The sequence below is a fragment of the Pseudorasbora parva genome, chromosome 9 (assembly GCF_024679245.1).
Source record: "Pseudorasbora parva isolate DD20220531a chromosome 9, ASM2467924v1, whole genome shotgun sequence".
Classification (NCBI taxonomy): domain Eukaryota; kingdom Metazoa; phylum Chordata; class Actinopteri; order Cypriniformes; family Gobionidae; genus Pseudorasbora; species Pseudorasbora parva.
This window is the reverse complement of record NC_090180.1, coordinates 16345348-16362983: the sequence shown is the minus strand read 5'-3', so window position 1 is coordinate 16362983 and position 17636 is coordinate 16345348. Positions and strand designations below refer to the sequence as shown.

General features: G+C 36.6%; 1 protein-coding gene across 1 annotated transcript in view; it reads left to right on the top strand.

The window, feature by feature from the left end:
* Window positions 1–5558: 5558 nt before the first annotated feature.
* The window catches only part of gpr158b (G protein-coupled receptor 158b), a 92689-nt gene continuing 80611 nt past the window's right edge, over window positions 5559–17636 (top strand). The window contains exon 1 of the mRNA XM_067454129.1: window positions 5559–7142. Within this exon, the coding sequence (XP_067310230.1) occupies window positions 6247–7142 (896 nt within the window). The 5' untranslated portion in view covers window positions 5559–6246. The remainder of the gene's footprint in view (window positions 7143–17636) is intronic.

The window sequence follows — 17636 nt, the reverse complement described above, 5'->3', positions numbered from 1 at the left end:
TACGTGCATTCCCTAGCTTTTGTTCTGTTCATTTCATATGTATCCGACGGTATTAATGATGTATTATTTATATTTATATGAAGTTGTTGACTGTCAACTTTATTCTTCAGTGGCCCCATAAAAACTGTGCAACATCCCACCCCCACATCACCAGTGGGTGCGTCAGACTGTCATGAGTGGAAAACAGCCAATGAGGTGCAATGAATGCAGCCCGCCAGCCCCCAAGTGTTCTTACTGCTGATGTTTTTTTTTTGTGTTTTTTTTTTACTTTCCGTAAAATAAATCTGTATCTGCTTTTAGTGAATAATGCATTATTTGTCTCATAAAAATGACAGGAATAGACTAACCTGTTAATTACGTCTTACGAGTGGGAGTCAAGATAGTTTTGGCCATATAATAATAATAATAATAATAATAATAATAATAATAATAATAATAATAATAATAAGCCTATTGTTGTTTTAGATAAATAAAAAAGAATAATAACTTTTGTTACAAATCTAATGCTTTAAGTAATATGATGACATGTTAAAGCCGCATGATGACAAAACATTTTTATTGTTCATATATGCTCTTTATATGCTCTGTTTGCAACATTACTCCAGAAGTCCTCTTCTTCCTGAAGACGTTGGATGAACTTTATTGCCTTGACATTCTTTTTTAAGGTACTTTTTCTTTGCTGACATTCAGTGAAGACCAGATAGTGGGCCTTAAATAGCTTAACATTGTTATAAATCTCCTGCATGCCTTCTCTTGAGACAAGCTCTGGCAGCAGTTCTCCAAGCATCTTGGCATGATGGTACAATGTACTTCAACATCGATCAAATTTGACCCATTTACTGAGGTATACAATAAATGTAGTCATCATGTTTTCATTTTATTCAAATGATAGACATTTCATGTCTAATGAAAGATGTAGCCTACTCAATTGTTTTTTTCTTTCCACAAAAAATGTTTATTTCTGTTTATTCATGCAAAACATTAAAGTGCCATTTGTTAAGTTATACTGCCTTCTATTTCTTAGCATTCTTGAAATGAGTCTAATATCTATGGCATGGAAACATCTGCACTTTAGACTGGGGTGTACAAATTCACAATATTGTATACTGTAGGTATAGATATTATATATTACTTGACTTTCTATTTCACAAATTCCTTTATTCTGAGGCAATTGATGAATTGATGCATTAAAAATAAAACATATGCAATACAAGTTGCTTTGAAATTTGAATAAAAATGTTTTCATACAGAATTAGGGCTTACAAATGATTAATTGCAATTAATCATGTCCAAAATAAAAGTTTTTGTTACATAATGTGTGGCATGTTACTATATGTATATTGATGAGCAGAAGAAACTTATTTCAAAACATTACAAATATTAATTTGTCCAAACTTTTGGCCTGTAATATATTTGTATACATTACTATTTGTAATGTTTTTTAAAGAAGTTTCTTCTGCTTATCAAACCTGCATTTATTCGATCAAAAATACAGAATTTCTTTTATAATTGTGAGTAACACGTAACAATTTAAGTAACATGCCATTTCTTAATCCTTTAAATAAGAAATGTCTTACATTTATATTCAATTAAATGGCTTGTTGCTGTGTGTTAAATTTAAAAGTAACATTTAAATAACATTTTTTAAAATTTAACTTAATAAAAAAACGAAACAAAATATACTCTGACATTTAAAACAAAACTAAACTATTTTAATGGCTGTAACAATATGGAGGATAAAAAAAACAAGGCTAGGGCCTCGATTTGAGCTTCTTGTCTGCAAGCCTTCATTTTTCACAAAAGAGAGTAACGCGTAGCCTGACGTGGTCATACTCAATTCTAGTCAGAATATGAGTCTGAAACTGCTCCATTAGGCTGTGATTATGGGGCGTGTTTCAACCGAACACCCCCCCCAGAGAACCCCCAGAAGCTATTGTTTAGGGCTAGTAGTTGGCAAGTTTTTTTTTTTGTAAAAACTTGGCAACCCTGTTTGCACATGCGCTGGAATCAGGCTGGAATACACGATCTTTGCCGATGTTGTAAAAAAATAAAATAATTTAATGATACACAGAGTACTTACCCAACATGATCATCATTTCTGAGAGAAATTGTGAAGGTGAATGCATATACAAACAAGCTCTCCGTTTAGGATTCGAACAAATATAATCCAAGCCCCTTTGATGACGTGCATGATTACGTTACTGTTCATCATCTGTCTGTCATGATCTAAAGCCCACCCTGATGATTTCATTGGTCCGAACAGTTTCTGTTTGGAGATAATTACTCCTCAATGGAGCACGGCCAGACCGAACTGCCCGACCTAAAAAATTGTGGGCGAGGTTAAGTTTGGCTGGCATCCAGGCTAAGTAAAGCGAGTAACAAACTAATTTAAATTTTTTAATTGTAATTACCTTACTTGATGAAAAATATTTAGTTAAATGCGCCTTACTGCTAAAAGTAGTGGAAGTACAGTACTTTTTACAAACGTGTTTGTAGCGTGTTACTCACACTAGTGTTTAGCAACATCACTATGACTGGTGTACATGCATGTACTACATAAAACCAGTCCTTGTAAACACCAGTGTGAGTAATGCACTAAACGTGTTAAAATTTAGATGTTTGAAAACCACCAAACTGACCACAAACCAGCCCAAATTTTGAAAAAATTCACAATCTGGCAAAACAGCAAAAAGTCCTCACTAAACAATCAAGGAGTCTTCATGTCAGAGGGTTTGGCTGGCATTGTTTTAATTGAGTAAACTTACTCAATTTCTTAAGTTTGTGTTAAAGATTTATAATGTTGGTTCTATTAATATTTTTGGCTCTTGAAACAGATCAGTTTACAGTTTTTCTCAATTTCTAATAAACATTTCTCGAAAGCTGCTCTCCTTTTCTCTTAACTGTGAACACAAAACCCAATTTTCAGGCTACATTCACAAAACCTCAGATTCTTCTTGCAAAACCAAACCTTCACCTCAAAACAATCTGTACTCTAAACTGAACTATGTTGTCAAATTGTGCCCTGAGTCAATCAAAATGAAAAACACTGAACAGTCACTAAACGCTATGTAGAAAAATAGAAAACACAAAGCTGGAGAAATAAATATTTATTGTTCACTGTAGGCTAAATGTGTGTAGCCTACAGTGCCCCCCCCCCCCCAAAAAAAAAAACTGTGAATTTAGCACTTGTACAAAAAGACAAAACAGAAATCTTATGCTTTTGATATACAGTTACTGTATATGTTCCCTTACCTCATTAGTCACAAGTGTGATCAATTTTGAGTTGTTGTGTTCAAGTGGTGACATCTGTGCTTTAATTGTGTTTGACTTTTGTCACCTGTGCTCACCATTATGCAGCATGGGTGCATCACAATGAAAATGTGTTGGCAAGCTGTGTCTAAACAAGTGAAAAGTGCTTATGGTTTTGCCAAAAGAGTGGTTGACTCAATCAGTTGGTTAAGGCAACTGAGAATTTGGGGTTTAGTGTTTTAGCAATTGAGAAAACTGTAATTCTCCATTCTAGAATATTTTGCTAGAAACTTCACAAATATAGTAAGTAGGCTATTTTTTAAATAAAGAATTGGAGTCAAATACTAAATTTTTACAATACCAAAAAACGTAACTGTAAATGTTAGACTATATTAATAATGTTTTTAATAGGATTTAAACCGTCAACTCAAACCGTCAAAATGATATTCATAGATTTTATCAAGTTGGTAAAGTTAATTATTACTGTGATATTTACTAAGCCAATGAATAATTTTTTAAGACTGCACACACATATGTAAACACAAACTTTTATTCTGGATGCAATTAATTGCGATTAATCATTTGACAGCACTATGGAATATATATATATATATATATATATATATATATATATATATATATATATATATATATATATATATATATATATATATATATATATATATATATATATATATATATATATATATATATATATATTATACACTCACCTAAAGGATTATTAGGAACACCAAACTAATACTATGTTTGACCCCCTTTCGCCTTCAGAACTGCCTTAATTCTACATGGCATTGATTCAACAAGGTGCTGAAAGCATTCTTTAGAAATGTTGCCCCATATTGATAGGATAGCATCTTGCAGTTGATGGCGATTTGTGGGATGCACATCCCGGGCACGAAGCTCCTATTCCATCACATCCCAAAGATGCTCTATTGGGTTGAGATCTGGTGACTGTGGGGGCCATTTTAGTACAGTGAATTCATTGTCATGTTCAAGAAACCAGTTTAAAATGATTCAAGCTTTGTGACATGGTGCATTATCCTGCTGGAAGTAGCCATCAGAGGATGGGTACATGGTGGTCACAAAGGGATGGACATGGTCAGAAACAATGCTCAGGTAGCCTGTGGCATTTAAATAATGCCCAATTGGCACTAAGGGGCCTAAAGTGTGCCAAGAAAACATCCCCACAGCATTACACCACCAGCAGCAGCCTGCACAGTGGTAACAAGGCATGATGGATCCATGTTCTCATTCTGTTTAAGCCAAATTCTGACTCTACCATCTGGATGTCTCAACAGAAATCGAGACTCATCAGACCAGGCAACATTTTTCCAGTCTTCAACTGTCCAATTTTGATGAGCTTGTGCAAATTGTAGCCTATTTTTCCTATTTGTAGTGGAGATGAGTGGTACCCGGTGGGGTCTTCTGCTGTTGTAGCTCATCTGCCTCAAGGTTGTGCATGTTGTGGCTTCACAAATGCTTTGCTCCATACCTCGGTTGTAACGAGTGGTTATTTCGGTCAAAGTTGCTCTTCTATCAGCTTGAATCAGTCGGCCCATTCTCCTCTGACCTCTAGCATCAACAAGGCATTTTCACCCACAGGACTGCCACATACTGGATGTTTTTCCCTTTTCACACCATTCTTTGTAAATTCTAGAAATGGTTGTGCGTGAAAATTCCAGTAACTGAGCAGATTGTGAAATACTCAGACCGGCCTGTCTGGCACCAACAACCATGCCACGCTCAAAATTGCTTAAATCACCTTTGTTTCCCATTCTGACATTCAGTTTGGAGTTCAGGAGATTGTCTTGATCAGGACCACACCCCTAAATGCATCGGAGCAACTGCCATGTGATTGGTTGATTAGATAATGGCATTAATTAGAAATTAAACAGGTGTTCCTAATAAACCTTTAGGTGAGTGTATATAATTGTACCCTGTCTAATTGTAAAAGAAACGTTACAGCATTCTGAAATATAGACATTTTCTGCCTGAAATATAAAGCAATTTTATCATAATTCACAAATGTTTGTTTTACAGTAAAATTACAAATTTTCTTTTTAAATGCATTGTTAACTGTTAAATGTCTTTTTAAAGTTTCTTTCTTTTTTCTTTAGATTTTTAATTTATAATGTAAAATATTTTTACAGTGGTGTCAAAAGGTTTATTTATTTATTTTTGTGTGGAATGAAACAAAAGTTGCGATAGTTGCATTTTCTGCCCTAGTGTGACATTTATTTGAGTGAAATTGCTTCTAGAACAAGAAAAAATGTAAACATTCATTTTGGCCATCGAGAATTGATTGGATGGTCGTGGTTTGCTTTTGCAGTGATGATGTCATGTGAGTGAAAGATAGTCCCTCCCTTGCGCCAGTAAACACGTCATCAGAGAAGAAATAAGCTGCAAGAGGGAGGAGAATAGTTTTGATGAAAGAAAACGAGGGCACATTAATAAAAAAAAGAATGAAGTGCATGGATAAATCATTGATATAAATGATGCAATATTCCACAAAAAATAAGAACTGTCCATTTTGATTTCATGGTGACTTAATAATGTAGCATGCAACATTTACCCACGAGAACATCCCGTACCATCCCTCGTCTCTCTTTACCCCACCCAGTGCACAAGATTGGCAGGAGCGATGGCCACTCAAAAAGTCTCCAATACAGTAACGAGGGAAAGAGGCTTTGGGAAACAATCAACCCCCCGCCAGCTCCGAGCGAGCATTCGTTACTGATGGGAGTAGCGAACGCTACAGTAACCCACGCCAGAAACGATGCTGTAGATATTTGCACAAGTCTAAATCTACACGCATGAAGCTTGACGCGTTCGATCCCGAGAATGCCAGTTGATCTACAGATGTGGGTGGAGTGGTCGGTGTGTTGATTTGTCTGATTGAAGCATTAGAGTTGAGTAACTTTTGAGAATGCGCGTTTGTTTACGCTAAGCTGAGGAATGGGCGCACTTATGAAGTGAATGTCAATGGAGAATGTTCACGGTCCTTGTTGGCGTCGAGGAATGGATGCATTGATGCTCTACCTTCTTCTGCTATTTGGAAATGCGAATGGATCAAATTATGGCTATGTGGAATGGTCCGAGAGCGATAAAGATCCTGAAATCAAGGCTAAATATCCAATTTACAGCACCGGAGAGACGATGCACCAGAAGCCTACCATCTCCAACCCCTCCAGCACCGAGCGAGTGGCGGTGGCGCATAAGCTCGAGGAGGATCTGCCGCGTGTGGTCACCGCTTTCCTGCACACGGGGGACTCATCCACCCTGGAGCATGTCAGCTGTTCACGGCGGTATGAGCTGAGCAGTCTCCGCGGTGGAGCTCACGCCGCCTCGCACTCCTCCCTCCACGGCGTCCTCGACACCATGGCGCACGCAACCAACTTCCTAAACATGCTCCTGCAGTCCAACAGCTCAAGGGAGCAGCATCTGAGGAGGGATATCCAGTGGTACCACGCGCTGGTGACGAGTATGTTGGAAGGGAATCCTAAAATCCACCGTGCAGTGGTCACATTTCACACGGAGTCTCCCGAGGCGCCCGGTCCGCAGGTGTTTCTCCAGGCGACCAGAGGACAAGAGCGCATAGTGCTTCAAGATCTGTCCACCACCGCGCGCCATCGTCTTAAAAACAGGACGTCTGAGTCCGACTGGTACAACGAGTTTCGGGACCGAAAGAGACCCCAGCGGCTGGGCAAAAGACGAGGCTTTCCAGTAGCCCAGGCAGGATATTTTTTGGACAGAAGTCATGTCAAGTGGTCGGCGCCCTATCTAGAGTGCAAGCACGGCAGTTTTGTGCCGCACTGGCTTTTAACTCTCTCCGCGGGTTTCTATGGCTTGAATAACACGGCGCCAGAGTTTAGGTAAGACAAAACGAAAAAAAAAATCTATCTATCTATCTATCTATCTATCTATCTATCTATCTATCTATCTATCTATCTATCTATCTATCTATCTATCTATCTATCTATCTATCTATCTATCTATCTATCTATCTATCTATCTATCCATCCATCCATCCATCCATCCATCCGTCCGTCCGTCCGTCCGTCCGTCCGTCCATGTTGGTTTTCTCATCCATCCATCCATCCATCCATCCATCCATCCATCCATCCATCCATCCATCCATCCATCCATGTTGGTTTTCTCAAGCCAACATCAAAGTTTGTCTTGACAAACTTTTTAAATTATGTCTGTAATACATCAACACAGACTGAACAATGAATCAGAGTTTGTAACTCACAAACTCCAACTTCATATTTAAGACAAGTTTTGTTAACACTTTAGAATACTGTTCATTAATAAATAGATACACAGGAACAAGTGAGTAAGTTTTAACACCATTAACTATTAACTAACAATAAACTTTGATGAATGAGAATAAGTAAGGTTGGTAAGTGAGGTAGTTCACTATTAGCTAATCATTTTCATATACCTCATAGGGGACTTAAGAACTACAGGGTTATGATTAACATGAATAATGCATAATGCATAATTAATTCTAAAGTGAAGGTAATGGTAACCCACTAGCAATGACTCAAGTGTTACTAAATCCTTCAGAAGGAACTACTAATTATTTGGATCAGTATTCTAAAGTGAAGATTATGGTAACCGACTAGTAAATGTTACTATCCAAAACTTTACAAAAACCTCAAAAGCTTACAATGATTTCAGTGATTATAGAGAGTTATTATGTTTTCACTTTACTGATCCAAATAAAAAGTAATTCCTTAAGAAGGATGTACTAACACTTGAGCATTACTAGTGGGTTATACCATTACCTTCACTTTACTTTTGCATTATTCATGTTAAATATGAACATTTATAGTATAGTTCCTAGTAGTCCGAGATATGAAAAAATAGTTATTGATTAGCTAATAGTGAACTACATTCAACTAATTCATTAGCTAATTAGCAAGCGCTAATTCATTAATCAGAGTTCCTTGTTAGTTAATAGTAACTTATTTGTTTCTGTGAAGTGTTACCCAAGTTATTAGTTTAAGCAAATAAATCAGATTACATATTCAAAATATTTGCCTATGTTAAATATTTTAGTGAATTAGTTGTACACCCACACTTGATATAGGAGAGAACTGAGCAAATTTTAATTCCAGTGACTATTTCCCTGAATTGGCTTATTAAGTCACGTTCTGTTGGTATAACTTGGCTACAAAAACTAAAGTTCACCGAACATGTGTTGACCTGTTATGTGCTTCCACAATGGCAATACCAATAATTAGTCAAAAATGTTACCCCCAAAACCACTAACATAAAAAACTTTTAAATACCACAATAATAGAACATTAAATATTAACAAGTCTCTTCATTTCCTCATCTTGCAAAAAAAAAATTATTTCAACATTTACTTACCAATTCATCCCCTTGCAAAGTTTGAAAGGGTTGTTTGAAGTCAAATTAACATGAAGCAATCACATTTAAACCAGAAACCTGAAAGAATGGTGTTAAATCAAAATTAGTTGTTTAAATGAAGTGAACAGCATTAAAAAAGAAAACACAACAAATGTATTAAATAGCTAAATTGTATGGGGATTAAATATTGAAATAGATAAACTGTATTCAATTATAAGATTTAAAACACCTGCCTGACCTGATTTCTGTGACAAATCCTGCGAACACAGTTCAGTCTTTCAGTTAATATTATAATACATTTTCAGTTAATATAGTTGATTTTTTCAGAATGTAGGTTGAGGTTATATTGTGTTCACGTGTTTACCCAGCAAACAGAGCAAAAATATGACAATATTATAATGCTACAATATTAGTTTTGAGTCAAAAATTCATAAATGTATTCCAATATAAGGATTTACTCAATTTAAAGCTACTGATATATAATCATATCTTGTTAGAAGTATTTGGACGCTAGACCTGTTTTCATTAGGATTTATACTTTTGTATTAGGATGGGTTCTGGACAATCAGTCTCTTTTGTCCACTTTCTACCACTCCCGCCCTGATTTCTTTGAGGGCAGGTCTATGGGCAGGTAGGGAGACCAGGTATAGTTTAACATGGGGAGATTTGTAACAGTACCAATTCCACGTGTCACAGATAAGATAGAAGTCATATGACAGTTTCAGTTTCCTCTGGCTTCCTTTATGATCCCACATGGAGGTTTTCCAGTCTGTGTTGTTATCTCTCCTGACTCTCAGCAGAAAATTTAATTCAGAGGTAAGAATAATATTTAATATTTTATTAAGAATAAGATAATTTTTTGTTTAGTACTTCTACCGTTGTAGATAATGTCAAAGCACCATGCTAATACAACTAGCTAAACAATGGGTGACAGTGGCGGGGTAGGTTTTTTTTATTTTTTAAAACAACCATCCACTTACATAAAATTTCATTTAATTTGCACTTTTAATTTACATCTCTCTCTCTCTCTCTCTCTCTCTCTCTCTCTCTCTCTCTCTCTCTCTCTCTCTCTCTCTCTCTCTCTCTCTCTTTCTCTCTCTCTCTCTCACACACACACACACACACACACACACACACACACACACACGCGCGCGCGCGAATGTGCACGTGTGTGCATTTTGGTGAGCTTGTGCAAATTGTAACCTCTTTTTCAAGTGGTTATTTCAGTCAAAGTTGCTCTTCTATCAGCTTAAATCAGTCAGCCCATTCTCCTCTGACCTCTAGCATCAACAAGGCATTTTAGCCCACAGGACTGCCACATACTGGATGTTTTTTCCTTTTCACACCATTCTTTGTAAATTCTAGAAATGGTTGTGTGTGAAAATCCCAGTAACTGAGTAGATTGTGAAATACTCAGACCGGACCGTCTGGCACCAACAACCATGCCATGCTCAAAATTGCTTAAATCCTCTTTCTTTCCCATTCTAACATATAGTTTGGAGTTCAGGAGATTGTCTTGACCAAGACCACACCCATAAATGCATTGAACAACTGCCATGTGATTGGTTGATTATGAGAAATTGAACAGGTGTTCCTAATAATCCTTTAGGTGTGTGTACACTGTTTTTGTGGTAAATCACTTAGAGTACCCTTAGTTTTTGTAAATTCTGTCTACCTGTTACAACTTACCTCAGTATGTGTTACAATGTACCCCATGTAGTAATTTGTAACAAAGGACCAATTCGTTTTTGTCAATATCTCACAAAGTATGTGCTATAGTTGGTGAAATTTAAATTGTTGCCATTTGTTTCCACAATCATTCGACTATACTCCAGGGTTTCTACTAATACAAAGCCATATGCTAATCGCTGAAGTAACCCTTTAAAGAACCCCTTTAATATTCAGGCAATTGTGCAGTTTAGCCCCTGTTTAGTTTCATTCCATTTGTCTGTTCACATTACATCTCTTACAAAGACAATGAAGCATCCTTCCCAAAGTGTTTTAATTAAGGTCTCTATTGCCTAGTCTTATAAGGGTAGTATTGTGTTTTACTGGTGTGTTGCATAAATTGGCATGATTCAGCGATAGATATTTCAGGGTAGAGCCAGACAGGACATGTGGGGTTTATTACTGTCTATCAAACTGAAAACAAACCAACTCATTCTCACAGCTAGATTTTTTTTTGTCTCAGTCTAAAAACTCCTGTGTCAAAAGCAACCTGTCCATCATGAAACAACTTCTAGCTGAAAATGCATGCATCTGTTTGCCAAAAGCTTGTTTAAACCATTAAATATGAACTAAGACAACAACTATCTACATACATAAACTTTTATTCTCTGTAACTGGGAATGATATTGCAAAATTAATATGACTATGCTCTTGCAATAAAATCTGATGCTGAGAATGTAGTGTAGGTATGTCATTTTTATGATGGATTGTAATCAACAATTGCACTGTAAAATCTGTGAGGATTTACAATCAGTCAAGCATCAGGATTTCCATAATGAAAAAAGGAGGTGTTTAACACATTTGGCTGTCGATGCTGTTATATGTAATAAATAGCTATAGCCTGGTTAAAACCAGATCATTCTCAGTAGTAACTGAGTTATGGTCTGGCAAAGCTTCATAGACAAATCATTTCAAAAGGGGCAAATTCTCAAATGCCTCTGGGCGCAATTTGATAGACCTAAAACCAATCAGAGCGATGAAGGGGATGACGCATGCAAAGCGACGGAGAAAGATGCTGTGTCCCAATTTGCCTACTTATACTATGACCAAAAAGTACAAGTACCATGAACAATGCTGCTGCAGTGAAATATTATATGGATAACATGGAAAAACTATATTTTAGTCAGGTTAAATACTGATAATTGATCACTCAAGCCCTTAATCTAAACCTCTATTCTTAACCACTGGACTCGCATATCCGTCATGTTTGTAGCTTAACACTTTTTTTCCGCATTTGTAGTTCTAATCAAATCTTTGTCCAACTTACAATGGTTTGTGGGCAATATCAGTCTTTGTGCATTGATCTGTACTTCGAATTCAAACCGGAAATAGTAAACCATCCGGGTATCTTTGGAATACTCTTTTCAACATACTACGATTTGGGACATACTAATTTATTTTTGATTACTATCGATAGTATGCGAAATGCAAACGCCTATTTGTTATTTCGGAAGATGTTGCAATGGCTTCTGATGACTTTTGCCATTGTTGTAAAAGAAACATGATAGCAGCTGCTGCCACTCCATCAACATTTTTGCAAAATTTGGAAAACCTAATAGCATCTCAGTCAGACCGACTGAAACATCTCAGATTGACGGTCGGACAGAAAACATCAAGCTCTGATCGCATTTGCCCCATTGTAAGGCATTTGTATTGCGATTTGAACGGGATTTGCAGTATTTTGAAAATAAAATAATATTGATGAGTCTTTGGAAAATTGTGTCTCACAAACTTTATACAAATTCAGTTATTTCAGATGCGTTAGACCATTTTTAGACATGAGCATAGTTAAGGCATTTATTTATTTACATTTTTTACACGATTACCAGATCTAGTGTGAGTAAATAAGCACAGAAAGGCCAGATCCAGAGCTGCTGTGTGGCGTTGTCACATGACATGATCACACTCCCCATCCTCCTCATCAAAGTAGCCAGTGTAATCCACATCTGGTAGACGAGTGATGTTTTTTGCTCGGGTTTTAACGAAAAGTTTAAATCACTTAAAACAGACTCGACGGCTGATTCGAACGAGTGCTGTTCCACGGTGGCATGATCTGGCATCCATCTTAGTAATGAACAAAATCTGTTTCACTATTGCTGCGCTGTTGTCTTCGTGTAAAGCCCGCCCCAATGTTTTTGATTGGTGCCGCGATTTCGACGGATAAGAAATGGACTTGAATGGGCTCTTTGCCAGACTACTTGTAGAGCAGATCTAAATTTGCCAGAAGTTGTCTGGGTTTTCCCAAGCTATAATAGCTAAAGTTTTTACTAAAATGCACAGTAGTTGTGTAAATTGTAAGCATAATAGTCTTATTAGGAGCTTTGTTACTTGCAGGAGGTGTCACATCAGAGTAGATATTGTTTTGTCATTGATTTTGTTTTGTAAAACTCTATGATTGCCTTTCTCATTTTTTCTTGCAGTATGTTTAACTTATGTTATTTTTATCCTTGTGTAAGTTATTTAAACTCTTGATCATTAAGACATTGTTATAGAGTTTGAGAAAAGGATTGTAAGCATTGTTAACATCCCTCAACTTAAAAGAGGAATGTACTGAACCAGATAATTCTCACATTTCTCTGTGGCTCATTTCTCTCTCTCTCCCGCTCATGCTCCATTTTCTTTGCTTAAAGATAAGAGAGAGTGCTGGCAGCTCAAGCTATCTGCAGGTGTTTGTTTCACATCTCAGCTGACAGATGGCTTCTGCCTTGTGGGCCTTCACTATTTGAAAATGAAACAGGTAGAAATGAGCAGGGAGGAATGATTTGGGGGCTCATGCAAATAACAATCAGTGTCACTCCCCAGCGGCTCCAGACACCAAATGAAAAGAAAATCAAAGCAGAAAAAGGATATTTACTTGAACTCTAGTCTTTTAATAAAATTGATTTCTGGAGTCAAAGCAATGGGAACAGGATGTATCCATTCTTAGGAATGATACCTTTAAGTAAATCCAACTTAAAGTCAGTGTGAAACAGTTTGAGAAGAACAAGCACTGATAAAACCATTACATTAAAACATTTTAAATAGTATCAATCAAGCATAACCTTATGACCACCTTCCTAATATTGTGTTGGTTCCCCTTATGCTCCCAAAACAGCCCTGACCCGATCAGACATGGACTCCACTAGACCCCTGAAGGTGTGCTGTGTTATCTGGCACCAAGATGTTAGCAGCAGATCCCTTAAGTCCTGTAATTTGCGAGGCTGAGCCTCCATGAATTGAACTGGTTTGTTTCAGCACATCCCACAGATGCTCGATTGGATTGAGATCTGGGGAATTTGGGGGGGCCAAGTCAACACCTCAAACTTGTTGTTGTGCTCCTCAAACCATTCCTGAACCATTGTTGCTTTTTGGCAGGGCACATTATCCTGCTGAAAGAGGCCACAACCACCAGGGAATAGCGTTTCCATGAAAGGTTGTATATGGTCTGCAACAATGCTTAGGTATGTGTCAAAGTAACATCCACTTGGATGGCAGGATCCAAGTGATTCCTCAGACAAAGCCAGCTTCTTCCATTGCTTCGTGGTCCAGTTCTAATGCTCACGAGCCCACTGTTGGCGCTTTTGGTAGTGGGTCTGCATGGGCACACTGACTGTTTTGGCCCTGCTACCCGATACACAACTGTAATGCAAGGTGTACTCTGACACCTTTCTATCAGACCCAGCATTAACTTATTGAGCCTTCGCTCACCACGTGCATCAATGAGCCTTGGCCGCCCATGAACCTGTTGCTGGTTCATCACTGTTCCTTCCTTGGACTACTTTTGAAAGACATTGACCAATGCAGACTGGGAACACCCCACAAGAGCTGCAGTTTTAGAAATGCTCTGACCCTGAAACAGACACTGGCCATCACAATTTGGTCCTTGTCAAACTCGCTCAAATCCTTACGCTTGCCCATTTCTGCTGCTTCTAACACATCAAGTTTGATAATAAAATGTTCACTTGCTGCCTAATATATCCCACCCACTAACAGGTGATGAAAAGATAATCAGTGTTATTCACTTCACCTGTGAGTGTGATAACCCTTACGAAAGGAAAATATATTTACCAATATATTTTCTTAAAAATATATTTTAATATATGGAATAATATATTGATGGTATTATAAAATATATTATATATTCATGCAATATATTGCAAAATATACAAATGATTGCCGTTTTTAATATATTGCAATATATTGGAAAATATAAATATTAAATCCCATATATGTGAATATATTGCATGATATGTTCAAATATATTGCAATATATTTTTGTTTTCGTAAGGGAATGTAATGTAATGTACATACGTACATGTAATGTGTATGTAATCATAATGTTATGCCTGATCGCTGAATATAGTACCAGTCAAAATTTTGGAAACATTGCTATTTTTTAATGATTTTGAAATAAATCTCGTATGCTCATTAAGCCTGCATTTATTTAATCAAAATACAGAAAAATAATAATATTGTGAAATATTATTATAATTTAAAATAATAGTTTTCTATTTTAATATACTTTAATATATTTTATTTCTATGATGCAAAGCTGTATTTTCCTCAATCATCACTCCAGTCTTCAGTGTCACACATTCCTTCATAATTTAGTTATCTTCCACAGCTTATATGAGCAAATACCCAAATACAAAATTGTCAAAATGCCCATCTTGGTGATTGTTCATGTAGACACAGTCAGTTATGTCTTAAGCCGTGTTCAAACGGTATGATTTTGGCCACGATTTGACCATCTGAGACAAATGTTGAGAATTAAAAAAATATCTGAAAATATTTTGAAAAGATTCCTCTGTTCCGGTAGATGCTTTTATCCAAAAAGCATATTATGTTTTACAAGTTCATGTGTTTCCTGGGAATCAATCAATGCCTTTGTTAGCACCACAGGATTCTGTTCAGGCAACATAAATGTTTCCTACTGTTTCCCGTTGTGCTCCGCATACTTTAGGTCTAATCCCTCATGCTGTTGTCAGTCAGGGAATGGAAAGGAGAGGTTCATGCACAGTAATGCATTGATTGTAGAGTTAGTTGAATTAGATGGTGAAGACTGATGTGGTTCTTCATTAACATCAACAGGGACATAGTAAGTATGTTAGTTTTATGTTACAGTGTGCCTTAATAAGACACCATAATCTTTGTGAAACTGAAAATGTAGGAGTACATTGAGTCAGTATGAAACAGCATGGTCCACAGGTCTCAGATAACATGCCTTATGGAACAGTGAAAGAGAAGCCCCTCTAATGGACCTCTGTCTAGAGTAAAAGGCAACAATTCTTATTTTCACATAATGAACCGGAGAGCTGCCTTCTCCTTCTAGTTAGAAAGTGACTTACATCATACAACCAGCAGCATTTGCAAATCAGATTGAATATTCCCATGCAGAGGTGATAAAACACTTTTCTTTTTCCAGTCTGAGTGTCGGATTTTCTGTTCAGTCTAATGATATCTTGTCTCATTCCCTGGGGAAGAACATTGAAATGCCCTTGCAAAGTTGCACCCAGCTCATTATGAGATGAGTATTTTCCACCAATGAAAAGTAAAACTGCAAATATCTCTGAAGTATATTCCTATTAATATCTACATTTGTTAGCACAGGGTTACTAGGAACATGAAATTGTCTAGCTATGATGCCTTGTTTCACAGGAGTATAAATATGAGGAATCACAAAATCCAAATCTCCCTTAATCATCCATCACAAGAAGTAAAACCAAATAATATAGTTCTGATGTGCAGCAACATATTGTTGAGCTTTACAAAATAGAAAGTGGCTGTAAGAAAATAGCTAAAGCATTGAAAATGACAATTTCCACCATCAGGGCAATAAGTTCCAATCCACTGAAGATGCTACAAATCTGCCTGGAAGAGGACGTGTGTCTGTATTGTCCTACGCATGGTGAAGAGGAGAGTTTAAGCTGACAAACTAAGACTCTCCAATGATCACAGCTGGAGAATTGCAGATATTAGTTGAGTCTTTGGGTCAGAATCAAACAACTCCTATATCAACACATGTTGTTTGGGAGGGTTTCAAGTAAAATCCTCCTCACTCATCCCAAAACAAACTCCACCCTTTAAAAAAAATGTCTTGTTGCCTTAAAATTTTGAGTTCATTGAAATTAAAAATTTGAGTTAATACAATGAACATTTTTTGAGATTCAAAAACCTTTATTAAAATATTATTAAAATATTTTGTAAGCATATTGGGTAATTGTGTGTGTTTTATTTCTTATGACACAGTGAAACATGCCAAATAGTGCTATTTTCATGATTTATCAAATTTTTTATGTGGTTCAGATACAATAATATTTTGAGTTTTTATTCATTAAACAAAATTCCTTCATTGTATCAACTAAAATTTTTAATTTCAATAAACTCAACATTTTAAGACACCTTTTTTTTTTTTTTACAGTCCAGAATATTAAGTTATCTGACGACTAGAACTCCAAAAAGGACCTGGTTCTGTGGTCAAATAAAAAGTAAAACTAAACCCCATTAGATGGCCTTGGTGCAGACAGGTATAAAAAGTACCAGGGTTAAATAAACCGCTTGATCTTTAATGTTGTGGGCCGATTTGTTTTTGTTTTTGCTGGAGGTCCTGGATATCTTCAGATACATGGTATAATGGATTTTAGCAAATACCAGATAAAAAATTAATTAAAAAAAACCTGACGACTTCTGCTAGAAATCGTATATCGGGCTGTGGTTGGATCTTCCATCAGGACAATGACCCAAAACCAACATTAAAATGAACACAAACATGTGTCACTGCACAGAATGAAACTTCCCATTTCCCTGACCTGAACCTTATAGAAAATAAGTGGGTAAACTGAAGAGAAGAAGCACCAATGTGGAGCTGTGTTTGTATGAAGGAAGTATCTCTGGTCAGGTGTTCTCCAAAGGCATAGGAAGGAGGTTGCAAAAATTATTTAAATAAGTGTGGCCAATGCCAATAATTGTGACCAACATGTTTTGGAGAAAATTATTTATTTCATAATGTGATTTACCCCCACTTGCAATTTTATTACGTCAATGAAAGCTTCGATATTAGATTTCTTGCAAATGTTTTAAATGAAAGATCAAAAGGATTTTACTAGGATTGCCAATATACCTAAAATGTATAATTTTATACTTTTGCCGTCTTTGTGACCACTGCTAACTCTCTCTCTCTCTCTCTCTCTCTCTCTCTCTCTCTCTCTCTCTCTCTCTCTCTCTCTCTCTCTCTCTCTCTCTCTCTCTCTCTCTCTCTCTCTCTCTCTCTCTCTCTCTCT